At 46.5% G+C, this 26996-nt stretch overlaps 1 protein-coding gene across 1 annotated transcript in view; it reads right to left on the reverse strand.

The window, feature by feature from the left end:
• LOC128301986 (probable nuclear hormone receptor HR38) overlaps positions 1-26996 on the reverse strand; it is a 103532-nt gene that overhangs the window by 1613 nt on the left and 74923 nt on the right. Inside the window, exons 2-4 of the mRNA XM_053038681.1 lie at positions 7789-8036; positions 560-1747; positions 1-488 (exon numbers count right to left, since the gene is read on the reverse strand). The exon at positions 1-488 is cut by the window's left edge and continues 677 nt beyond it. Coding sequence (XP_052894641.1) covers positions 1-488; positions 560-1747; positions 7789-8036 — 1924 coding nt within the window. The remainder of the gene's footprint in view (positions 489-559; positions 1748-7788; positions 8037-26996) is intronic.

Below are 26996 nucleotides of genomic sequence, written 5' to 3' on the forward strand. Positions count from 1 at the left end.
AAGAAGCCTTTGCAGCCCTCGCACGTCCGCACACCGTAATGCTGGCAGGCGGCCGTATCACCACACACGGCACACAGCTGCGAGGGGCTCTGGGCGGTCGGTGTTGCTCGGGGTACGGTTGCGCTGGCGGTTGGCGTCACTGCCTGCGTTGGAGCATTCCCTCCGACGATACCTCCGGAAGTTGCTGCTGCGGCGGCTGCTGCTGCGGCCGCCGCCGCTACCTCATTGTTGTTGATCGTGTTCGGATTGTTGTTGTTCATGTAGCCGGGAGAGCTCGAAGCGGAGCTGGAGGCACTCGGCAGTGCCGCGTACTTGTTGTAGATCGCGATCCGCGGCGGTTTCGGACTTTCGCTGCTGGACGTCGACTCCGAGCGTTGTATCGGTAGGGATGACCGGCGGTGACAGGTCGTGGTGACGTGAAGCTCTGCGACCGTCGGGAACGGTGGCAATGAGTAAGTGTCCTGTGCTCCAACCTGTCCTCCGTAGCCCTGTAAGAGAGATCGATTGGGTTTATTCGTGAAGCAGTCACTAAAGACAAGCTGGACTCGAGATGACTTACCGCTGGGTGTTGCTCGTACGAAGGCGAGTAGAAGCTGCCACCGGTGGCACCTCCACCACCACCACCACCTACGGGAGGTCCCGTCGGGTTGTTGTACTGTGTGATACCACCGCTGGTTGCTCCACCTTGACCACCACCGGTGTGGGACGTAAATTCGTAATGACTCTGATGCAGTCCCGTACCGACGATACCAACGCCGCCGAGCACTCCGCCCGATCCGCCATGCGGATGGTGATGGTGCTGATGGCCGTGTCCGTACACGCTACCGTGATGCGCGTATGCCGCCGTAACGGCCTGATGATGATGCGGTGAGCCAGCCATCTTGAAGCAATCGTCGTCCATCTTCAGCCCGTAGCTGGCCAACTGATTGTACTTGATCTGGTACGTTTCCTGGAAGCTGGGCAGTAGTGAGGTGTTGCCTGCTGCTGCTGCTGCCGCTGCCGCTGCTGCTGCCGCCGCTACTGCTGCCGGATCCACACCGCTCGGTCCGGCCGTGGATGTGCTGGGCCGCAGCACCGGACCGGACTGGGCCGCCGTCTGCGCGTGTACGATGGCCTGCGGCAGCCGGGCACTGCTGGCCAACACCGGGTCGCTGCTGGAGCGAAGCGTCAGCAGCCCGAGCTCCTCGGTGGAGGACGACTCGAACAGCAGATCGGTGTCGGGCGGTTCGGTCGTGGGGGCCCGCGTCGACGGTCCCGCACTGAACGGGCTCGGCAGTTCCTCCTTGTACGCGGACTTGAGCAATGCCGACGGGATGCTGTCGCTGGAACCGCCGAACGTGGACGGATTGTCCTCGAGCCCGACGAGCGTGTCGCTCGAGCTGTTGGAATGTTGCGTCTGGTCCGCTAGGTACGACTCGGTGGCAATCGATTCGGCCGGCGTATGCGGCTGGGTCGAGCTGAACAGCTCCACGAACTTGTCTAGCCCGGACGAGAGCTGATGATGCTGCTGCTGCTGATGATGGTGATGGTGATGTTGCGTATGGTGCTGTTGCTGTTGCTCGTGAAGATGCTGCTGTTGGGAATGTCCCAGCGTCGACTGGAGATGTGGATGATGTTGTTGCTGCTGCTGCTGCTGCTGTTGCTGCTCCTGCGGCAGATGCGAATGATGATAAGTCTGCTCCTGATGATGGCTTTGCGATTGTGACAGTAAATAATCAAATGAAGAAACGGAACTAAAAGATGACGCCTGCGACGGTTCCGGTAACGAGAGAAAGGCAAATGAAAAACGCCGAGAGAAAAAGAGTCAGTCAGTTAATTAATAAATAAAAAAAAAAACATGCAACACTTTCTGCGCTCTGGCCATCGCCATCCATGCTACCATGTTGTACCATGGAAACGATGGCGATTTTCCAAAATCAACCAAGAGGCGTGGCCTGGCCGTAGCGCAATCGCCGTTTCGCGCTAGTTGCGCTAGTTTCGCACAAGAGCAACCCTTCCTGCTGGCAATGGATGCAAGGAGAAAAGGGGTGAGATGTGGGACGTTTAAGGGAGAATGGATGGGAAGGGGGAAAGGGGAGGACGGGGAGGGGAGATAAAACCCCATTTCAGCGCTCGTTCCGCTGCATGGCCACACCGTGTTCAATATCTATATTTTGGGTTTATATTTCTTTTTTCTGTTCACTCTCATGAAACATTACTACGTTCGCCCCACTCGCGTCGGCCACGGTCGATGACGTGCTCGCCGTTGCTTGAAGGAAAATTGCCGGTTCGACATTTTACCACCGTTTCGGCTCGGTGCAGCGCCTGCTTTTCTTTTCGCGGTGGGGAGAGAGTGGTGCGCATTTTCAGTTTTCCATTGGTCGAGTCGAAAACCGGCCTGCTTCGCCTCGCCGAGCTTCACTACTGTTTGGTAAATATCAAAAGTCAGCCGTTGATTGGATGGTGCACGGGGTGTGAGTGAGTATTTTGCTCGAGTTTCTCCGTTGCGGCCGCACTTCGCACAAGGACACGGACCGGATGGTTAATGAAATATTCAACCGAACCGTGCAAAACTCACTTAAAACGGCAGTGAACTACCGGGATGGCGAACAATGTAAGTTATTCAGCAGTTTGTTCCGCCCGGTAGCGTTCATATTTTGGGCGTTCGCTTTCAAACGGATTTAGCCTCGCACCGACTTGGAACGGTTGCGTGAGCTCTGTGAATTAAGTTTGCAATTTTGCCCATCAAATCGAAGCTTAATTGAAGTTTGATATTGATGAGCAGTTCATGTACTACTAGTTTGAAGTAGGTGGTATCCTTTAAAAGTTAGTGTGGAAGGTTTAGGTTTTAGTGTGGAAAAATAATATTGTGGATAATGTGTTTTTGTTTTGTATACAAAAATACTTGTTATAAGATAATAATTATTTGTTAATTTTATTTTGATGGGAACATGTCCCTGGTTGTTTACTATAAGCTAAGCATAGCAAAATATTCTAATAGGTTATTCAATTGCATATTTTAATAAAAAAAAGCCAAATTTGCAAAACAAATTCAAAATATCAAAAAACAACAACGTTTCTATCAACCTCTACCTTTTACTGATGTAGCAACTTCCAAACGGAACAGTAACAAAAAAAAAAAACAAACCTAAAACGGTCCCAATCCGTTCCCAAAATCCGACGAGGAAAAGTAAAGTCAATCAATTGATTAATGGGGGTACGGTGATGCGTTCGATTCAATAGGGGCTTTGACCCAATTACCCGTACCGGAAACTACCCTATCACTCTCGAAATCTCGCTTTGCTGGGAAAAAGGTTCCGCGATAGGAGATACCGTGGCGTTGAACCGTTTTCCCATGATTTGCTGTACCGACTGATGATCGGCTTGATCACCCACGCAATTTTTATGCTTCACGAAATGATCCCATCTTGGCACAACAACAAAAAAAACACACACAGAAACAACCCCTTCTGTGTCGTCCCCGTGCAAGCTAACTAACGTGGAAATTGATCTTCTTCGATTAAAAATTTTGCTCTGTCATTCCAACGGGGCGGGAAGTTAGCGGGTTTAGTGGTTTGACCCAGGAAGCTCGTAAAAGCGTCACAACATCTTCGTACACAACAAAAGCGATCGATCGAGCTTTCACTTTTTTTTCGCCAGTGGTTCCGCACGGTGCTATCAAATTTCCTCTCGGCGGTCGATTGCCAGCCAAACTGTCACAAACCGATTTTGGAACTGCTCCAATGGTCGTGCGGTTCTTATTCTCTCCGGTGAAAGAATGGTGAAATGGAAGATTGTTTTTTTTTTTGCATAAAATGCACCATAAAAATGGGATGGCCATGGGGATGGACTTTTATTTCTCACGATGCATCTTCACCTCGGAGCGGTTGATGCCGTGCGAGATTTGCCTTTTTAATCGGCGATCGCACTGGCGGCACACAATGCGAAAGTTTTGTTGCCGATATCGCGATTGGAACAAAAGTCAAAACCGTTTCGCCTGCCTCGCTACATTGTACCGGTGCGGGGTCATAGAATGGTGCTGGATTTGCCCAGCACCGTGCCGATACAGTTCCCGGCAATAGATATCCTCCCGGGAGAGGAAATGAAAGAACTTTTCTCGGCCTGTTGGCCCGTGTGGCGGCCATCCGTAACCCTTATCTGATTATATTAAATTTGAATCCGTGACAATCGCTAAACAAACTCTCCTTGGTGGGAACGGGAGTGTACGGCGGGCACGGCAGACAGCCGCACAAATACGCCACATGAGACATCGAGTCCTGCACTGTCAGCGGGTGGCAAGATGCAATCGCAAGCACTATCCCGCCTTATTTTTTTTTGCCTACCCGATATCGGTAACGAACCGTGCGGCCGGTTAGGGTCGGTGTGGCGCATCGACATTGATCGTGTCGATACAGTAGAGCATCATCCTATCTTGTGTGGCATACGGTCGCACCGTATCGGAAGGTATGGTGTGTTGCAAAATAGAAAGAAATTCAAATCATTCCTTTTTTTTCGCTGCCTGCAACGATCGTTCGTTTTGTTTTGGTAGATATCGAATTGAAATTCAAATCGTAAACAGGAAGACGCTTATTTGAATTTTGCCGGTTTTTTTTTATTGTCTGGAGTTGATGCAAACAATAGAGAAAGTGATTGCTGTTGAGGGATTTTCGTTACATCACGAGATGTGTTTCCAGTTGGGCTTTTGGAAGGATTTGTGAAATAGAATTAATTGTTGCATAAAATGTATTGAATTAGGTTTGATTCATAATAAGCCTTCAATAATGCTTTGCATGGTGGGACCGGTTTTTGGTTAGCTATTATGAGCTTTCTAGAATATTTAAAATTGTGATTCAATCAACTTAAATAAAAAAATCTTTAAAAGCAACACGACCTTATCTAAACTGTAAGCTTATAAATACGCTCTTGAGAACAATCCCAACATGTCTACATCTGTCTCTATATGCACGTTTTATCACGTATCAAATATTGCTATTTTTGCACATAAATTGTAGATCCATTTCAATATTTCCCACCTGACGGTGATCAAACCGAAAACTGGCTGCTGCTATTCCGTGGCAAAAAAAAACACAAGAAGCACACAAACCCGACCCGATCACCCCGTACCGTGCAGTGTCTTATGAGAAAGCGATCCGCGCGAAGATAATGGAAACGACCAGAACGACGAACCTCCCAGCGGGACGTCGACCGATTGGACGGGGGTTGGATTATGTGCCATATAGTAGGGTTTACGGTGGAAGCAAAAACTACCCATCTCCATTTGTGAACCGAGAATCACACAAAGTTACGAACTTTACGGTCACCAGCTGCTGCGTACCGGGGACCGTGAGCTGATCGGGTGAATCACAACCGTGATCATTTTTGTTTTTTTGTTCGATGCAACCAGATGTTTATTGTTATAAATCTATTTTGAGGGCAGTTTACTTAGCATATCTCGCACACACACACACACACGATGCCGTATAACAGCTTCTTTCGGTGTGGAGATGAAGATTTGGTTTTGCACCCTCTCCTATCTCGGTGCAAATCAATGCCACGTTCACTTATATGTTGCATCAATCAATCGACACGTGGAGATGCAACCGGGAAGTGGAATAAAAAGTGTCAAACCGCGTTCGAAAACGTGGAACAGCTTCACCAAGTCGATTGTGTTTCGCTTTTTTTTTTGTTCTTCTCCTGCTGTTCCATTCCGATTCCGCCCGTGGCCATAAAACAATCCGTCAAAATTCCGAACCCCGTACGGGCAGCCAGCGTCGAGTCGAGCGATTAACGAATGGCCGCCCAGTGGGGTTGCATGCAGAGAGTGTGCCCGCGACCTCAAAGACAGTACATGGTCGAGCGTCACAAAAGGGCAGCACACAGTTATCAGTCCCGGCTGATGTTTGGCGAACATGCGAACGGGTGGAGGAGGTGGAAAAAAAAACATGCACCGAATGCACACATTGCATACCACGTGCAGCAACAATGACAGGAGCACACACAATACAGACACCGCCATCTCATGGTGAGCAAGGGCGAAGGGATGTTAAGCTTGAATCACGACATGTATATATAAAAAAAAAAACCGAGCGATAAACGGGAACTTCTCTACTGCTGCTCGAGGAGAAAGCTGTCGAATTCGTGATTTATTGAACGGTTTCGGGTTAGCCCGATTGTCCCGTTCGGAGCGTACACCGGTGCCAGCGCGCACAGCGTGGGTCAAACCGTATGAGGTCTTGCGTTGCGATGCACTTTGCTCCGGCGCAGGGTGCCAAAACCGACTCCTGCGCACACTTGACGTATCCTTTTGTTCGGATCGTTCGTCATAATCATCATCATTATCGCGATCATTACGAACGCAGCGCACAGGCGCACACACCTATATCGACAATTTGCAATCTGAAGATCGCACCGTTGGGTTCTCTCTCTCTCTCTCTCCCCGGATCTGGCGAACCGTCGTCAGGTGGTCGGCGTCTTCAATGCCAACCCAGCTGGGTTGTCTCATTTTCTGGGTGAAAAGTAGAAAATTTCGAATCGTATCTCATTCACCCAGGTCCGTCTTCTGCCACTCTGGCCACTCGCACCGTCTGGGCTAGCAACAATTCAGCAGCCACCAGACATCACCGGGCGGGTCGGCTGACAGATTATGACGATGGCAGGATAACCGATCACCACCGCGTACCGGGTGCAAACGGTTGACAGTTTGAGCTGGTGCGAGCTTTGTAAATACGACAGGAAGCAACAGAGGAAAAAATTATCCCCAGATGAGTTTTTGACTTGCTCTTATCGTACGATCGCGGAGAGAGAGGAAAAAAAAATGCCATCCAACGCGTCCACCCTTTTACCCATCCGCGACAGCGACAATCTGTCGATACATCGCGATAGGACCGTTTATTAAGTGTTTCGATAGTGCTCGTGGTAGTTACGATCGCTGCACTGTCGCCGGAAGGTAAATCTTTCCCGGGCTCTACACACCAGCGACACGCCGGAGTGAAAGACGTGCTATCAGCAAATCTTGGCCGCGATCGATGGAAACAGTGTGTGTGTGTGTGTGTGTGTGTGTGCGTTTTTTTGTTGCTTTCAATTTGAAGTTATCTACTTTCGTCTTTCTATTGAAAGGGTGGCTTTTGATCGTGAAATATTGATGTTTTTATCGTCTGTACCGTTTATTCGGGATGAAGCTTTTGAACGCTTTATGAGCGTTAATGCGCAGTGGAAATGAGGCCGATGATCGTTTATCAAGAAATATGGCAAAAATGCAGCTTTTTTGTGAAATCAACTCGCAAGAAGAGAAAAAAATATTATAAATGGTTCGATGCCATTAAAATGACATTATTAAAATCTGAGCATAGCAATCCATCGAACAAAAGTGAAGATTATTCCATTCTTTTATAGTGTAGTGATTTTATAGCCCCTAGAAGTATGCTATTTTTCTCGCCTGCTCCTTTATTGCAAGAGCAGGTTTTGACTTAAGAATCATTTTTTTTAATTGAGCTGCCAAGTCGATTATTCGAATTTCTAATTATATAAAAATAATATTGCATAGTAAATGGCACTCAAGACACCTTGTAGTAGGTAACGGTACGTATCAATTCTACTGCGCCTAAAGTTATGCAATCAAAGAAGTATTTGGAACTTTTAACATGTGCTACTAAACTATTCAATAAATGCCCTCGAAAAACAGTCGAAAACCCTCACAAAGTCTTCCGATAAACTTCTTGGGTCCATAATGTGGCCTTTCCTTGGTTGAAATATTGCACAATTTCATGTTCATTCTTAATTCTAAAAGACTGTGTGTTGTAGATCACTCACCTGTGGCTGCAGCAGTAACATGCTTGTCGCTGAGCTGCTGCTACTGTCCGCTGCTTCTGCTGCTGCTGCTGCTGCTGTTGCTGCTGCTACTTTGCGCAGGTTGTCGTTCGAATGGTCACTGGCACCGGAAGCTGTACCGGAACCGCTGCGACCTGGCGTCAGGGAACTCGCTGGTTGCGACACCGACGATGGATCTACGGATGGGATCGGTGGTGAGGTTGCCACTCGCGATAGCAAATGGGGAGCACCTGGGGATGAGAAAAAAAGACCGAAAAGCTTAGTCTCGAATGACACCGACCGTTACGTCGGTCTAATGAGGCAGTCGTGTGGGAGGTGCTCTAGACCACGTACGGACCCGACATCACGCCAACTAACCGTAAGTGCTAAGCATCATAATCATCCTACGGGAGGCAATATTCACTCGCACTTCTCCGTGTATCGTATGTCTCCCAGGCCTTTACCACTCACGCGCCCATAATTAAAAAGAAATCTGGCTGGTGGAGGTAAAATATATCACCCGGTGCGCTATGGGACTCGCGGTATGCATTTAACCAAAAGTCCATCAAAAGCTTATCTGCGGCCGGTCTCTGTGCCGTGCCGCTGTCTATCCGGAGGTTTCTTTTTCCTCCGCTTCCAGCGACGAACGATTCAATCGTTCGCTTCAACTAGCGCTCACTCAGCACCTTCGCACCAACACCTTTTTGAAGTTGCTGCGCTTGCTTGGATGGCGATTATGGCGATTGTCAAATTTTAGAGAGCTTCAGCCAAAAGCTTATCGCAAATCTCCATATTGGCGAAGATGGCGATGAAATTGGGGCCCACGCGCGTGGTGCGACAAATCAACCACCACCACCACCAAATGGGTAAAACAAACGAAGGATAACAATCGTCACATTTTCACGATCAATCTCGACACCATTGCCGGGCCGTGTTGATGTGGTTTAGTAGGTTTTTAATAGTGGGCCCCCGGGTGGATGTAGGCTTTTTATGTCGAAATCACATCAGCTCGTTTTTTCGGTGGACACACCGAACCAGCTGGATCGAGAGGATGAACTCACGCGTGAGCAGACGCTTGCACTTGGCGTATGGACATGGCTGTGCTCGGTGCAGATATCCGCTCATTTTTGAGCATGATTCAATTTCTGACACTTGCAAACAACGTGTTTGGTGTTAAATGATTAGCTGTACCTCTTGACGCTCGTCGGGTTGTTTTTATTTGCCAGCACTCGTTTTGATGCCTTCACTGGGACTTGCTTATTTAAGACTAATTCATCTTTCCCTTAGCTTCTCGCTGACAGGGTGACACTGTTTAGCGAAATACCGAACGAAACACGCTTGCGCTTGGGAAGAGTTTATTGCGGCTCTAAACGCTTCATAAATGCTGCATTAAAAAGGGGCGTGTTAGAGGACACGCAAATAAAACGCCATTGCAAATAGAAAAACCCCCAAATGCACTTTCCATTTCTTCATCCCGATAAACGAACCCGCCCGATGGTTCTATTCGGTGCGAACGGAACAAAACGAACCCGGTCCCAAAGGACTATAAAAGTCGGTGATATTTAGCGAGTTGATTATTGAACAGCGGGACAACACTGCCTGGTGGCCGTGGATGGTAAGCAGGCAAGCTGGCGAAGGGTCACGGTTTGTCGCGATGCAAATGAGCGTAGCGCAATGCAGGACGGGCCGACGAGTCGATAACAGAAGGTGTGAAAAATGGTGAAATTAAGCGTCGCCAATGTGAGTCCATCCATTCGTCGCAGAGTTCGCATTGTCTGGCTTATCTTACGATCGGTATGAAAATTTAATGATGTGCTTTGGTGTTTTGATTTATGGCGGCAGGTTTGTTTTTGGGTTTTTGTTGTTTGTTTGTGTTAGTAACGGTGATATGATTTAATTATCGTTGAACGTAAAGTGGCGCGACGATTCGGACGAACAGATGTGATGTGCTGCTGTGTTGGCGTTGCTATTTGAGATTATTTTAATCGATTTGAATTGATATGAAGTATTATCGTTGTTTTGTATGTGTTTCGTTGCTTCAGTTTGCTTGTTTGTTTCATTATTTACATTGTTCTGATGTATATAATTTCAGTAAATTATCTTAAGTTTACTTTATTTGTTGTGAGTTTACTTTACTCTTTCATTTTGCTTTGTGTTGAAATGTTGCATTTTCCCCGCTTATGTCACGTTTAATTCATTCATACATTTTATTAATGCCTTTTGAAAGAAATGATCAATATATCGTTCGTGGACACATTACTGTCTAATGATTTGGGTTTTCAGATTTTTTTTTCTCTCTACCAATCACATCCCCTTTTTCCTCCCCGTCCACTCCTTCTTTCCCCGATAACACATTTGATAATGTACGCAATGCGTATGTAATGCGTTAACTCTTTAGCCTAAGGCCCTGCTCGAAACACGACACGCGCAACATGTTTGAAGATATCTAAGAAAATAAAAAAAAAAAACGATTCCATTCCATGGGAAAAATCGCTGATCATTTTCATCTCACCCCAAACTCCATTTGGTACCCACCCCAGTTCGAGCGAGTGGACCCGAGTTTGTGGAGGGTCGTGGCCAATGTTTCTTGAGTGTGTGTGTGCTGCATATATGTTTGCAGCATGCTGGCACCCGCTGAGGAGTCGCATTTGATGCACACGAGAGACGCAACGACACGCCACCCAACACCGGCACCGTCACAGTCACTCGGGGGGGAAAAAACCGAACCGAAACCGCTCCTATCAAACCGCACAGGTATGATAAAGCGGAAGGTAAGTGGATGGTGGGAGCCAGGGGGTTTGATGTTGGTATGATGAAATCTTAATTCGATTCGAATGGGTTTGAGCCCTCGCTACGAGCGGGCGAAAACCATCAGGTAATTGCGTGACCGTGACTGATCAGGGTAAATTCGGTTGTCTCCTCGGGTGTTCCCTTTCGTTTTTCCCGCGACCTGGTGGCGGAACCGTTGGGCGAGTAGTGGCTGGGATCATTCGATGCGGTATTGGAATTGATGCTGTCCCAAGCGCGATCGTCGTATGTCAGCAGGATGAGCAGTGCGTGCGCGTTGAAAGGAAGAATGTGTGCGTTGTTTTGTGGAAAAAAAATATGCACTCACCGGGGATTTTAACGGGGATTTGATTGATGTGTAATTAACTGCTTGTTTCGCTTAGGAAACGCAATCAATTAAAACAATGCAGCTTACGAATTTGATATGCCGTTGCTGACTTGTTAGCCCACATCTGCCAATTGAGTATTCTGTAGCAAACATCCAGAGAAATGCCATCAATTATCGGTTATCCTCACAAAATGAAGATCTCCCTTTTAGCTGTTCAAACAATTCGGTGCAGTGCGTAGAAAATGCAATCACCACAAGAGGCACAAACCCTAAAAGCGGTGTTGCAAGAAATGCAACAGCCGATTTAAACATTCTGCTAGCGGTGCTCGTTACTGATCGTCAATGAAAAACGCCGCCCAAGACAAGACAAACCCTTCTCGTGAAATCTTCCCAGCATAACGGTGCCCGTGCTCCCAGCGGAACTAATTCATTCTTTCCCTCTTTCTCTCTCTCTACCGATTGCTTTCCTTTTCGTACCGAACCGCAAAGGTGGGTGCATTTGTTTTATGATAATTTTAATCAACTCTAATAAAAAACCAAACCAAAGCCCTTCCTTTTTTGCGAACCCAACCGATCGCGGCGCGGCAGATCCTTTCTGCCGCCATCAAAGTGCAACGCGGCAACCCCCTTTGCGACTAACCACCACCCTCCGTGGCCGCATAATCAATCAAGCGGGTGGTAGTTCTGCGTGAATTCTTGATGCAAAAGCTGCTGCTCTGTGCTGGCCGTTTTTTTTTTCTTTCTTATTCTCTCCTCCATCTTTTATAGCTTCGTTCACCGTTTTCACGCGCTGTCGGCTAAAAGGGAACCGAATCATCAATCAAGATTTCAATTAACGCGACCAGTGTATAAGAACCGTTTGTTTCGGTACGGGGTGCATACGAGCCGCCGAACCATGCGATACATACACATGCACTTATGAGAGGTCAGGGAAGTTCCGGGAACGGGGATTCTGAGTTTTTTTTCTTCTTTTGCACACATTTGGGCCATTAAAACATGGCCAATGCTACCGTGGCGTGTTCGAAGCACTTTAAGATTCGCTCGAACCGTGGCCGGAACGTTGGATGTAGCGCCGTCGGTGCCGTTTGCTGTTTGCCGAGATTTGACGACGGTTTCTTGTCAATGTTTGTCGTTGATTGATTCTTTACAAACAAAGTAACATGCGCGCTTGTGCCAAGATGCATTTTGGATGAGTGGTTGCCATGGGGATGTGAAAGGGAAGAAAAGCTTTTAAATCATAGCGGGAGGGCGTGATTAATTTCGTCACGTTTAATTTATTTATGTAGGATTAACACTAATTTCCTTTATTTTTGCCAAGAAATTAATTATCCTCTTAATAGTTGTTTTTAAAGAGGCGAGTTTTATCAATGAAAAAATTGCTTCAATAACAAAAAATACCTAATGAAACATTAGAAAAACGGTTTGTAAGAAAATTGCATACATTTAGGCACTACCTTACATGTTCCTTTGTGGTGGACGCTAATGGAAATGTCCTTAAAAAAGAAAAAGAGCCATCGAATCAGCAATCCACTCGTAAGTTTGCATTCAAAACTCCCATTGCTCCGCCTCCACCTTCGCGACCATATCAGATTGTAAGAAGCATACTTCGGTCAACATAAATCAGATCTTGCTACTAACATAAAGCCAACACCAACCAGATCGAAAGACTCTTTGCACCCGTGCGGGGAGCATAGGAGCTCGATTTGGGTGCTATAATTATTTAATTTCCTGCTCATTTGAACCACGCTTGAGAAGCGTTACGATTGCCATTTTTTATTTACCCTACAACGCCGCCGATCACCGCAAGATCGCGCGTCCAAAGAGGAGAAAATTTGTAATAATATCTTTCTTAATCTTAAGTGCGGCCCTGTTCGTTTACCATAAATTAGCGCCTCGGTGCTTCAAGGGTGGGAGTGCGTCTTCCTCTTGGTACGTACCTTTTGGAATGGCAGGGTAGAAGATAAACTTTGGCTCTAAGCTGTAAAAGTGTGCTTTTTCCAGCCGACGCAAGGAGGAATAGTATGGGAATGCGATGGATCTGTGCCAAAGCGGACGTGCGGGTGTTACGGCATCATAATCGATGGTGGTTGTGTGTGGTTGAAAATTAAACTTAATTTAAATCGTAAAATAAAACATCGGTGTAATTACCGTTGGTGTACAGTTCCAACGTTCGCCGGGCTACGGGTTTCCTTTTCACCTTTTTTAATGTTTCATAGCATCATCGGTATTGTCTTTCCGTTCATGCGGACAATGCGTTTTACTGCGGGAATGGAGCGTGCTTGCGTGAGAACACACTCAAACGAAGTTACACAAATGTAGAAATGGTAAATAGTGCCTTAAACGAATCGAAAGAAATTGACAATCTTTCACGCGGGGAATGGCCACACTGCGCTCATGTTGCGGGCGGTAAGCGCATGCACATGCGAGGCAGTGTAAGCAGGAAACACATTTTCACATCGTTATTGGAATTTAATTGATGCGAAAAAGGCTTGCCTAATGCGGGAGCAGTTACATCACGGGATCGCATCCAAATGCGGAACCTGTCAGCAGCATAAGTAAGCGCGTTTTCAGCCCGCAGAAAATAGGTGATGGCCGATGGGGTAGAAATGTTGATCCTCGCCGAAAACCTGCCAGATTTTGGCGAAAGTTTGAAGATTTAATATTTGCTCTCTATTGTATAATTTCTGCATCGATGCACGATCGGCCGGGGATCGGGGATAACCCGGGCTTAGGCCGATCGGGTGCTGCGGTTTCGGGACGGATAAAATGGACACGATGCAATCAAAGCCGCTGTTTCTTTGGGGAAACATAATTTTTTTGCTTACAATGCACACTCCGGGGAAGCACGGTGTGTGAAGAGGAAATAAAGAAACGAACAGAAAGAAAACCCGCACACACAAAATCAGATGCATCCAGCGAACCCATCTCCAAAAATAAACCCATGGCCACTGTAATGTTTGCTTCGCACACTCCAGAGTAAAGGAAAAAAAAAATCGTATCATTACATAAGCGAGTGCCGTTCGCGCGCGGGGGACCGAAAACGTCTTTAGAAGAAATACGAATGGGAGACGAAACCAAACCAAACAGAAAAATAAAAATAAACAAAAACAACAGAAAGACAGTGAGCATCGAAAATAAAACAAACCCCTTGGCGGGTTTACCTCGCGGACTCATCCGTGGTGATCATTTTTCGGGGTGGTTGTTTTCTTCCTCCCCTTTTGCTTGCTAGCTGACCCCGCAAGTTTATCGCGTCCCATCTGCATCGAAAGCCATCGTCACTTTCGCTTTCCGATCGCGCGAACCGTTTTCCCTGGCTGTGCCCTCCATAGCGTGCACACACACACACACACATATTGTGCAGCTTCATCGGTCCAAAAGTACAAAAAACTAAATGCATAAAATGAAAGATTTGACGGTAAACAAAAGCATAAATACAAATGTAAAACAAAATAAGAAAAAAAAACTATTCAACATACAACAAAAAAAAAACGGTTTCCTTCATTAAACGTTGACGATTTTTCATGAGGAACATCTTCAAGCTTCAGGCTTCTCAACTCCCAACTCGCAAGTCTCGGAGGAACTGAGACGTGGAATACGCACGGACACAAACGGGACGAATCGCGATGTAGCTTATCGCAATTTTCTCATCAAGCAACCACAGTGCGATTGGGAGGGTTCCCGTGGGGAGAAAGGACCCACGCGGCGAGCCCGAAACTGAAGACGATCTTTACGATTGGATGCGTAGAGAGTCATCTTACTTTTCGTCGGACACTGATTACAGCAAGGGGTGTTGTGTTTTTGTTTCCTTTTTGAAGGTATGGTTGAAATCCGTGTGGAATGTGTTGAATGCGTATCATTAGCAAACGAGTAACCGGTTGAGGGAGCAGCCCCGAAAAAAAAGCATAACCGGCGCTGTAAGACAAATGAGTGATTAGAGCTTGTCTTTATCCCTGCTTTTTTGTTGGTGCTTTTCGTGCGTCGCAAAGCAGTGGAAGAAGATAGCGAGAGATGGGATTTAGTTTTTTCTACAACAGGAAACAAAAAAAGTTATGCCTTAATTCACCCACTCCGAAACTCCGAAGCTGCGAGTTGGCGCAAGCTACCCAGAAAAATCATGACCCACCGCTCGAGGCAAGGCACGGTGAAAAGGTAGTTGATCGTGTGCTAATGAAGCAAGAAGTTGGAAAATCGGTAATGTTTTCAATTATCTGCTTTCATCTAAAATTCCCGTTCCCGTTCGTGGTGGGTGGCCATTTTTCCTCCCGTTTTTTTTTTGTCACTGGCTACGAAGATTACGAGGAAATAAGAAGCTTTTCGACCCGGGCTGCTGAAGATTGAAGGGCGCGGAATGGGCAGGAATAAGAATCGATTAAAAAACAACAGACAGACAAGACACGGAGTTTCATGCAACCGTGCGATAAGCGCCGGCGCCAATCATCCATTTTGTACCATTAATTACAATCCACCAAGGGGGAAACCTGACCTGCAATGCTTTGCTAGAGAACGAGAGACTTGGGCGATCGCGTAAGAAGGGAAATGTTTTATTGAGATTAACTGCTCAGCTGTTTCGTGTTCTATGGATGGAAGGACGTTTGAAGATGTGGAAGAGAAGGAATAGAAAATTGACAGTTCGCGTAAATCTATCCTCCTGTACCTATACCGATTCCTCTTAAGTCCCCGCGGACGCGACAGAAGATATCGCCGACATCTGGGACAAGCCGTCCGTGCTTGTTCGGTGCAGCGTCATGTTCTGCCATTGTCGATGATGATTGGAAGCCATGTTTTTGATGGCGAAAGCGGAAAGGATCATCGATAACCGAAGGGTATGTCACTGTGTGGCGGAACAACCAACCACCAGCTCCTTCTTCCAGACACTAATGGACGACCTGAAGATCGCCAGGGATCAACCACCAAGCGAAGTAATCGATCGGGGTTTTTTGTCGCAGTCGACGCTTTTAGAAACCTTGAAAGTCATCACTCATCGGTGTAGCTTTGCGTTGCTTTGGCAAACAATGGTGCGGAGATGTAGGACAGATGTAGGATACACGATGCGAGTGTACGAAACAGTGTTGCCAGCGCGAAGCGTGTCCTCGGCAAACCCCGTTCATGGTCAAAGTCTCGGATCGAATCGAAACCCACTCGCCGCAGAGTGTCGATTGTAAACAGATAAACTAACATCGCATCAAGAAGCGCCCGTCCACGGTGGTGCAATCTCATCGTCAAACAAATGTAAGATCTTAATTCGGCACTTTACACACCACGCGGCGCATCCTGTCTCTTTTTCACTCTCTCTCTCTCTTCGCTGGATAGTACTGTCGATCGAGGGAGTGTAGGGTCGCTAAGTGATACTACAAACGCTCATACATTTTCCCCCGTTCGACAATGTGCCGGTAGCACTTGGAAGCACTTTTCGCCCATCTTCTTTCGGTCGCTACAACGAGACAATGAGTTGGGAAGGGGCGAGATGTGTAACAGCTCAATCGTGTGCCCTCCTGTATTCCTTTAAGGGTCTCTTACCAATGCAGATTCGAAAATTTGCTTCAGCAAAAATCCCCCTGCTCACATTCATTCCAGACGGGCAAAAGGCATGCGGCTTAAAAATAAAATCCTATCTTTTCTGCGAATATTCGGCATGGAATGCAAAATTCGCTTGAAAGAAGTAATAAAGTAAACGCCCGAGGGAGCCCTTTCCTGTGCGAGCAAACACGGGAGGGTGGATGGGATGAACGGAATCTCACAGTTTGGTTCGAAATCGAAGAAAGAAACTTACCGTCGGCGAAAACACTTAACAATACAAATTGAACTGTCAACAGTTGCTGGTCAAAAGGTGCGAAGCGGCGCGAAGACCCAAAACGCAACAGAAAAAGACGAAGAAAACTCATACACACACGCACAAAAAACAGCGAAGGTCGTTTGATACGCGCTCGGAGTCGGGGCCGTGTGCTTTTAAGATTGTTCGATTGTTGAGTTCTTCGGGTGGATATGCTTCGTTTTGCGCTTTTGCTCGCTGGCGCGAATGGTTGCTTTGTGGAGATTTTTGTTTGCGCGTTTCGTTAGTTATCAAGTAGCGCATGTTCAAGCATTATCGTCGGTGGATGAGCACTGCCTATGCCTGTGTGACACGCGGTTTTGGAAAGGCTCCCGTCATGATTGTCTCTTATTATGCTTCGAGAGAAGCGATCATCACTTGCCCAGGGGGGACACTTTGTTTGTGGTTTTAGGTGTCTCACTGTACCGATTTTTTTTCTGGTGTGTTATTTCCAACATGAGAGCATGCAAAATGTGCTTGACCTTAGCCAGTGATCCACATAGGGTTGTTGGCACAATGCGGCTTCAAACACAAATGTTTAAACATGTGATGAGATGCTTCTTTTCGAGGCAAACATAACATTTGGTTTTGTGCTAGGCACAATGCAGTTTAATAGTGAAATTAGATATTTAAAAGATGTAAAAAAATATTTGTCCACTTCGAAATCAACATACAATTTTGCTGCAACATAAATTGTCTGTAAATATAACGAACTATTGTTGTGATAAGATCAATTTCATAGTTATACTTCATGCTCAAAGAATTTAGTAGGTCTTGAATTGTTAATCCTCATTAATTTAGTCAATTTGATTGTTATAAAATAGATATAATAATTTTCTCTATTTGAATTCTCCATATTATATCTGATTTTAAATATTTTACAAGTATCCCAGCTTTGCTACCACTCGTCTATACTTAAGTACTCAATCCGGTGCGAAAAATGACAAAGTGACATTCACATCGTTTATGCTCTCTGCTCGAAAACCTCAAAGACGTAACCTGAGTCCTTATCAGAGATGTAACCCGAGAGTAGGCCTTGATCCTGTGGAAAGATGTCACCTAATTGACGCTTATGCCAACATTACACCCAACACTTTTCGGTGCCGGTCCATCTGCTTTCCATCCCAGAATCTGATGACACGTTCGCAAAACGTGACACCCCAAGCGCGAGAATGTAAGAAAAATTAATACCCACAACAAATCGTTTCTTCTTCCGATCGTTTCCATCCCATCTTCCCTACCCTGCCGCATCAGCTTGCACATACACACGCACACATGTTTTCCTGCCCATTTTCGGCCCACCGCAGCCTCTGACATCGTTTGTGGGTCAATACTTTCACCCGGTTTTTCGCTGTTTTGGGCCGTACACTTGGGGCGCGCGTGTTTGCGCTTGGCTCTGTGAGGCTTATTCAACCGTAGGCCACTTCACGTGCGGAGCTTTCGTGAGGTTTTCGGGCTTTGGGTCGTACCGCACCCCACAAAACAAAAACTTCACACAAGCGCCTGAAGTGATGCGATCCTCACCGGTGACTTCAACGACGCTGGGGGGAGGGAAGGTAATGCAATGATGAACCGCGAGGGAACCGCATTTTCCCTATCTTCCAAATTACGGTGCGTACGTAGAGGGAACGTTTTTATTGTACATCGTCCAAAAGAAAGAGAGAGAGAGAGGGAAACGGGGCAAAAAAGTCTCATTAACGGAGTTTGAAGATGGTACACGAAACAAAAGCTACAAGCAGTACGGATGGGCACGGTCGATGGGCAGAGGCATTTTATGTGGGTTTGTTTTGGGCTTTCGGGTTAAGTTTTGGGACATATTTTGCAAACTTCAATGGTGGAAGATGAATAATGAGCTACATTCAACAAACAAAACCAAAATATTTAAACAATATTCCATTCATCTTGCGTGTCGAGAAATAGATTTTGCGAAGACCATACCGACATTCCTCAACTCTATAAAATGAGGCACCTTTCCATCGCAAAAGCGTTTGCGAGGTTGAAAGTGAATTCCCGTTCGGTAATTTTTGGGGATGTTATTGCGAATGTTATGGCAGCTTATTTTGAGCACCGCATGTTTTATGACCCACCGGTATACGATCGGTTTTTATCGTCACATTTATTTAATTTGCACCGCGCAACAGTTCGGTTCGGGACAGATTTTAAAGCGTTTCGGTTCGGTTGTGCATCCTTCCTCCATGAAGCTGTCCCAAAAAAAACACACATACACAGTGATGAGCCGCACTTTTGTGAGGTTAATTATGTAAGATGAAACGTACGGCGCCGGCTATCATAAAGCCGGTGTACAGGTGTGATTGTCGCAAATACGCTTCGTTCATTTCGCATAAGAAGAGCAATGGTGATGGCGAGCTTGCGAGAAATGAAAAGGGAACCGCGAAGGTGCATTTTTATGATCCTGCCTGTCGATGTTGAGGCGAGCGTGGTCAAAAATAAGTTCCCTCTTCCCAACCCCCCCAACAGTGGCCCACTTTTCGAAGGGTAGAAGCGCAAATCAAAATCCTCCAAACCGGGCTGTGCAATCGCATCGTAATACGCTTGCCGCTTCACGGTCACCCGAATTGGGTAATGAATGCCAAACTTGAACTTGCTTGCAAGTTAAATTATACAATATTGTCTCTCTAATGTGTCTTCTCAAATCATCCCACCACGGCAAGGGTTGGTTGCAGAATAATTTCTTGATCTCCTGGCAGGCCCGGCCCTACTGCTGGAGGTCAACCGAAACTGCATTTTTGATGATGACCGCGCATAAATGGTTGCTTTTGCCCTACAATCGGAAACGTTTAGCTGACCACACAAAACAGTGCCCTGTTTTTTCGCCCCCCCCCCGCCATGTAAGGCCCTTGATCTCAGCAAGAACAGGTCAATTGAAACATACACTCCACACAGAAAGAAACCGAATGTGTAGCGTCTTCGTCGTGCCAAACTTCTAATTAACGTTTTCGGGGGTAGTATTAAGATAAACACTCCACGGTGGAGTTCAGAGCGATAAAATTAGTACCCTTTTTTCTTCATTCGGATGATCATCGGTTGGCCAGAGTCATTCGTAACCAAAGGTACGCGTAGGTCAGTTAAAACCTCCGTCTGGTCTCCACAAAGAAATACACACAAAATCTTTCACTGGTGCTCGGTTTAGCAAGGTTTTTGGGTGGCGCGAAGGCACGAGCAGTAGAACAGGGCAGATAATTCGCTCTCTTAAACGATGCCCCGCTTGATTAGCCGTTCGAAGCAGTGAGCAATTGCTTTTTCGGCTGCTCGGGTGGAAATGGGATATAACGTGTGTTTGCGGGAAAAAACGAACCAAGAAATAAAACAGAACGGTGAAGAAATGTGCTCCTCAGGGGTGGCTTCACCCCATACGAGACATGACTCTTGTGGCTGCCGGTTTTACGTCAAACCCATTCCATTCCGTGGTGTAGACACAGAGCAAAAAACCCCAAACAGCAGCAGAAGCAACAATGTACTGCTACCGTTTGTTAGGTGTTGGTTTCAACTTTGGGCTGGCGAGCGGACAGCAGAGCAGATGCAGAGCAACACAATTTAACCAAACCACCACTGTAATGGTACAGTTGAAACAAAGCGCCATAGAGCCATCTGTGCGTAGGTAAAGTGAGATAGAATTACATAGCTGCGTTCGGATGTGAACCTTCACAATCAAACAGGGGGAAAAAATGCCACCCATAGCAGCGAGCAGGAAAGCAAATTTGAAAATTGTACCACAAAACCGTGCGAAGGGCGCAAATTTACGCAAATGATCGCTGATTACGCGGAATCAGATCGCCACAATCGCCTTGATCCGTTTGATGATGTTCCCAATCGTTGTTTTGATGGGTTGTTACACCGTTCGTCCAACCCTTGCGCGTATGGATCGGGGTGCGGATTTGCGGGGCTTTTGTTTTGAATGCTGCTTCTGCTGTGCGCTTAGCTAGGTCGGTTTAATTTTATTAACTCTCGTTAAACAACATCAAACGGGGCGGTGTGTGATTAATTTTTGTTTTAGTTTTTTATCTTTGCTCTAGCCGTTTTTCCTTTTCAGATGGTGGAAAACGATCCGAAAAATGAGTTCGCTGTTCAGTATTGTTGATTTATCCCGCATCCCGCGCAGCAGGTAATGTGGTTTGGGAAAATTTCTCACGCACCACATGGAATAGGATGAGTTTGATTCTTAGTTAGGTAAATTATATTTTTGAAAAGGTAAACCACCTACGGAAAAGTCATAACTTAAACTGTTGCAGCTTCACAAACAGCTTAAGCAACGTTTTTATTCTCAGTCCACAAAGCACAAAGCCCGTGATCGAGTGAAAAAGGTGTTAGGTGACCATAAAACTCATTAATGTCAAAGCCATTGAGTTCCTTTCAGTGTTTTCAGCCGGGCATAACATAAAATGCTAAACGCCACGGACTGCGGTAGTCATTTTGAACCAGACTTTTCGCTACTACGCATTCCGATGCAGACATTTCTATCTGCAAGCGCTCGATGCGCACAGGATTCTCATCTGCCGCACGCCGTGGCGTGAGCTTCCGTAAAACCAATCGCTGCCTGCCGAACTTCGGTCGGTGTTCGTGCGCTGGCTGCTGTAGCTAATCCACCGCTCTGCAGACAACAAATTGATGATTTCACCAATTGATTTCACTCGCCGTTCTCCTGTCCCCCCATACCACCACGCTCAGTGCATCGCTTTCCTCTTCAACCTTCGCTGGTCGGGTTCACCATACCCGTGAGTGTGGGTGCGAGAGTACACGGGGAGCCGTGCGATTATATTACGATTAGAAAATTATTCAAAATTACTATGATCGGGTCGCGCGGATCATAATTGAGAATTTATGCAAAACCGCGCTTCTGCAATGGGCCGGCTACCAATGCGATCGATTTCTTTGCTCGGATGCTTGCGGATTTGCTTTGCACAATCAAACGCCCCGAAAGGTTCGTCGCAGTGCGTTGATGTCGTTTGATCACGATTGTTCGGTGCCGGGCGGTGTGCTTGCGCCTGAGTGTGGGTAAGGAAGTAGAAATGGGGGTAGTTTTTGCGCGATGGATCGTTTCGCAGTATGGCCGTATCGCATTGCACGTCGCGCATTGTGGCCCTGGCCTGGTCGGGGTGATCGAGGTCACCGCGGCGTTCGATCGCCGGCAGGAAGATTTTGAGCTGGTTCGTGTAGTTATGGACATTAGGCGATTTTTATTGCGCCGTTAGGAGGGGCTAATTAATAGTCATTTCGAACGGGGTGACGACCCATCATTCTCACCACACTGGTCCTGGGCCTGCCTTTGCCTGGCGGTGAAGAAAGATCGATAGTGTTGTCCAATGGGTTCCGTAGCATTTTTTTTTCTTTTCTTAATTTCTCCCTCGATCAATCGATTGTCATGCAGATCGACATCGATCCCCAAAAAACTAGTGGTCGTGGTGTGAAGTCGTTTTCGATTGGCCATTGGATGCCACCTATCTTGATGGTTTTGTTCTTTTTATTTTATTCGATTTTTATTTGCTCAACGCACAAGGTGGAAAGGTGGGGAAAGGAGGACCTTGGGAGTGTGGTTAAGGGAAGGGAGGATGAGTTAACTGATCTCATCATTGGCAGAAAACCTCATCTAAAGCGGATCCGAAAACACATGCACCGAACCTGCAGATGAATGTCAAACTCATCGAGGAAGATCTATCTGATAAAGACGTCTTCGCGAGCGGCAAATCTGGGGAAGAAATGATTTACGGTCGATCGCTGGGTGGCCGATCGTTTCGGGACGAGATGATGATGAATATTGAATCATCGCGCAAAGCCCGGGCCTATGAAATAAACCCATTAAGTGTGTTACGGATGGAATCTGCCCGATCGGGCCGGCCGTGCTAAAGTGGACGCGCACAAACGTTCCCGGGACGAGCAGAGGAGTGAGTTAAGAAGTAGCAGCAGAATGGTGACGTTTTTAAACTTTAACAACGGCAACTTGATGCGACCACAGCCGATTAAAACGTCACAAAGCAGCGAGAATTGAAAATGCAAATTTGATTACTATAAATCATGCCAAAGTTATGTTTCATTTCTGACGACTTCAAGAATTCCCATTCCGAAATTAATTAGCTTCCTGGTCGAGGTGTGCCTTGGTAAATAATTTATAACCTTACGTCGTCTATTCATAATTCCTGTTTGACGATCAGTAACGGTGCTAAATGGTTTGGAATAAATTCCAAAACGAGCAATAAACTCCCACCGGCTACTTCACTGCAGCTGTACAGCAGCATTTTGTTTACATTCGTGACAAACGTCCGAACAGAGGCGGCCATTCAAGCGCACCGTTCTGTTTGTACATCGCCGGACAACTGATGTGGTAACTTCACCCAAACCCACACACGATTGTCGTTGGGAATAAACACTTCACTGTACGGATTGGATTCCTTTCCTTCACCACGGCTGGCCGGCACACGTACATGATACGTCCGGAAATTCCCATCCCGCTGGAGGAAGATGTTCTGGAGCGCGTGCCGCTTTAGAAACAGTTCTCCTTGGCCTAATGTGTAATGTAAATAATTAATTCCTTGCAAATACCGAAGCGTGCCTTACGAACCGCTCCAACGAAGCGAGGTGTCAAAAGGGGAACGCACACACAATAGCCATTCTCCCTCGTGCAAAGAAACCATCAACAGGTGCCGAGGGAGCGTCAATGCGAAAATGCGAAACAACAAAATGGCATGCACGGTTTTCTTTGCACTCCCCGCATTTGCTTGTTAGCGGTTCTCCCCTTATTGACACGCCGGTTTCGATTGGCAGATTTTTCGGAGAAATTGTTGACTTTTGATCTTCACCTTTCCTGCCACCTGTTGGCCACAACGATGGGGGTAGATTCAGGACGCGATTGCAGGTTGCACGCGAAAAGTGAAACGATGGTTTGTTGGCCGCGCGACGCCGATTTAATGATCATCACGACGCTGATGTGGATGACGATGTGCCAATGTATGATGGACGCGGTGACCACTTGACCTCGGTGGATGCTGCGGGGATTCCGCCAGCATCGATTCCGGCGAAATCACGAACGCCTCGGCGTGCGAGTGCGGAGGACTTTCGAGGCTTTCGACGGTGAACCACTTGAGCTTTTATTGCACGCAAAGTGGGCGAAGATCGCGGCACGCGTGAAGAACCCGAAGTTGTCAGCGTTATAGTAGACGCTTTTCGGTGTTGTAGTTTGGATTTCAAGTGTGTGCTTACGGTGTGCTTCCCGTCCAGAAGCCAGGCGGTCGATGCGCAAGGTGCTCAAGACAGGTAACAAAAGATCCGGTACGATCGGTCGATGGCGAGCTGTGAAGCGTTATCAGATTTGATAGATGCTTTTTTTTCCTTCTGCTTCTTGAGATACGGTCTCAAGCGTTCGTTGCGTCATGATGCGAGTTTTCTATGATGAGTTTGAGGTGTCGGACACTTTTATTACTTTCCAGTTTTGGTTGCCCCTTTACCTGGTGTGTGATGCAAGTCTTTTTTGATTCTTGACGATGATATGGTTTGAATTGTCATTTACGCAAAAATAGACCCGTCTTGTAGTAGTTGAGTAACGAGAAATTAAGAATTGATGAGCTATGAGCTTGATTGAGAGTCGGAAGGTCCACAGGTCCACAGAGGTCTGCAGTTCGGGCAGCGACTTTAATGCAAATATGGCTTGGAATCTTTAATTAAAACATGGAAAATCTTTTCCATAATTCTTTTAAATTACTTTTAGCAGAATTATATTAGGATTACGCTTGTATTCTAAAGGGAACCCTTTTGGTAAACCATTCTCGAATCCAAAAGGGAATGAATCACTTCAGCACTTGTGCTTTCCCGACAAACACATTTCTTCGCACCCGCTTTATTTGTTCGCCACCCCGCCGAAGGCAATGCCATCGACGCTTCTGTGTGCTTTGCGCTTGCTGACATTGCGTTTCCATTGTCTTCGGCTCAAAAGAACCATCCCAAACCCGTCCCCAAACCTCCATCGCGCACAACCCACCAAAATCACGGCCAGTTCGCACACTGGAGCTTCATTGTAAATTTGACAATTTTCGTGACCAACAGCGAACCGTTCCATCGCTTTCCTTACGTTTCACACCGTCCACCATTCGGGTACGTAGCATAACGAGGCAGCACCGTACGGGCAGCACCGTTCAGAAGACAAGCAGAGCCAACAACACTGTCCGCGGGAAGGTGTTTTGTTTTTGTTTGGACAGCCCGGTTCGAAACGGGCGTGATTGTAACCTTCGCTAACCGTTACACCATTCCGTCCACTGTGGCCGCTGCCCGTTTTTCGAGACGATGACCGGGTGGATGACCGGTGAAAAAGGGGAATGGGTGTTTTCCGCCGAAAGCAACCCGCGGGATGTCGAAGTTTTGTTTCGTTACTCCGAAGGGAACGCGTTCAAATTAATTAGCACCGATGTGTGACACTCGGCTCATTATTGAGATACCACGGTGAGTGTGCGTTTATGTGCCGGTATGCGTTTCGGGTGGTTTTGGTGCTACGGTTGGAAGGGCGCATACAAGGAGCGCAAACAAACGAGTAGCAACCAGTAACAAGTAGTAAAATAATTTTATTTGTTTTACGCACGCGACGTACAGATTATCACAGTGTGGGAAGCGAAATTTGTCGCTCATGTTGTTTGTACCGGTTGTGACACGTACGATCATTTGCATGTTCTGCTGATGGTGATGGGTTAATTTAGTAATGAATTTTGTAAAATAATCATTGGGGTTTCTTTGCGATATAAAGCGAGAAATGGAGTGTGAATATATTTTTTAAGCTAAATAGTTGAATTGCTTGTGAGTTGCCTCATCACATCGTAAACAAAACAATTCTAGCGATCGCCCTTTTCCTTACTATTTCCCAACCACAAGCAGCCAATATCGGGCTCATCTTCGGCCCACTGCGCCTACAGCACCCCCATTTCCCGCTCATAAGCTAATACTTGCTGCATTTCAAATTTCCATCGTGTATTGATTGCCCCGTTCGAAGGGAAAGCCAATATTGTCTCATTCTAAGAAGATGAAGTCTCATCTCATTCCCTATCACAATTGTGGGAGTCACACTGTCGCCGGAATGGCGCACAACCAGTAAAGGACTGGGTTTGATACGTTCCTTCTCCATTATCCCGTAGTAGAGATTATTTGAATAAATTTGAAAGTAAAATATTGCAATATGTATGCCCGCTTCTAGCGCTGGCAGCACACGAATGAGATTTGCGTAAAACGACCCATACTGTACCGTGGAACCGGTGGATGAAAGTTTCGTATGGTAAATAGGCTTCAACTGGCAAGAAGACGCTACCGGATGGACGATTTATCGAAATCACGAAAGAATAATGGCTGTCTGCACAATCCCAATGCAGTGTTGCCGTATGCAACGATAATTCCAAAGAGGACAGTTGGTAGAGCATAGAAGTCCCCCATCCCCCCTCCCTTTCCCACACAAACGATGCATCAGAACGGTCCGGGTTTTTGAGCTCGCTAGACTCGATTGGATTACTTTTCCTTCCACATTTGCCATGTTGTGGATGGCTTATCACGATTGAAGTTTGAAATGGCAACACGGCAATGTTTTGCAACACGGCCCACCATGGAAAACGTTTGAACGTAGTTTGATTGAACTACAGCTTACCGTCGCTAACCGCAGCTGTCAAACATGCGCTGCACGTAAAGAATATCAGCACGATAGCGACCCACAAAACGCGTTGTGAACTGGAAGCATCATTTGGTGTGTTTGGAGCATGGCGGTAAAATAAGTCGTCTCATAGACAACCGTAAAAGTGGTCTCCGGAAATGTGTCTCTTCAGTTCCAGATTTGGAGCTCCACAGTAACATGACCCGTTGGTTAGCTTTCGAGCGAAAACCCAGCCCCAATGCATGAAACGTCTAACGTTTCATTCGTCTGGACGCTAATCAAACATTTGAGTAACAACGTGTAAAGCAATGGATCAATTGATTTTGACAACAATAATTTCCGTTCGGCCACCCAAAAAAAAACAAAAAACAAAAAACCTCCCGCCAAACCCTATCAAACGCGAAGGTAGGCATAATTAATCACCGGCGTACTTCTCGACCAACCGCAGCGAGCGCGGGTAAGCGTTACAATCAAATCAGCATCAAATCAAAATTATAATAAAAACGTACAGCCACAATCGCAAACCACATCAACCGGAGTGGCTCAGCCGATGCCGAACAATGCGTCAGTAGTTGGAGTGAATGGAATGAAAAAAAAAACACACACACACACACAAAGTCAAGAAATGTTTGATTGATTCAAAACGCCCTCTCCCG

This window comes from Anopheles moucheti, chromosome 3 (assembly GCF_943734755.1).
Source record: "Anopheles moucheti chromosome 3, idAnoMoucSN_F20_07, whole genome shotgun sequence".
In the NCBI taxonomy this organism is placed as follows: Eukaryota; Metazoa; Arthropoda; class Insecta; order Diptera; family Culicidae; genus Anopheles; species Anopheles moucheti.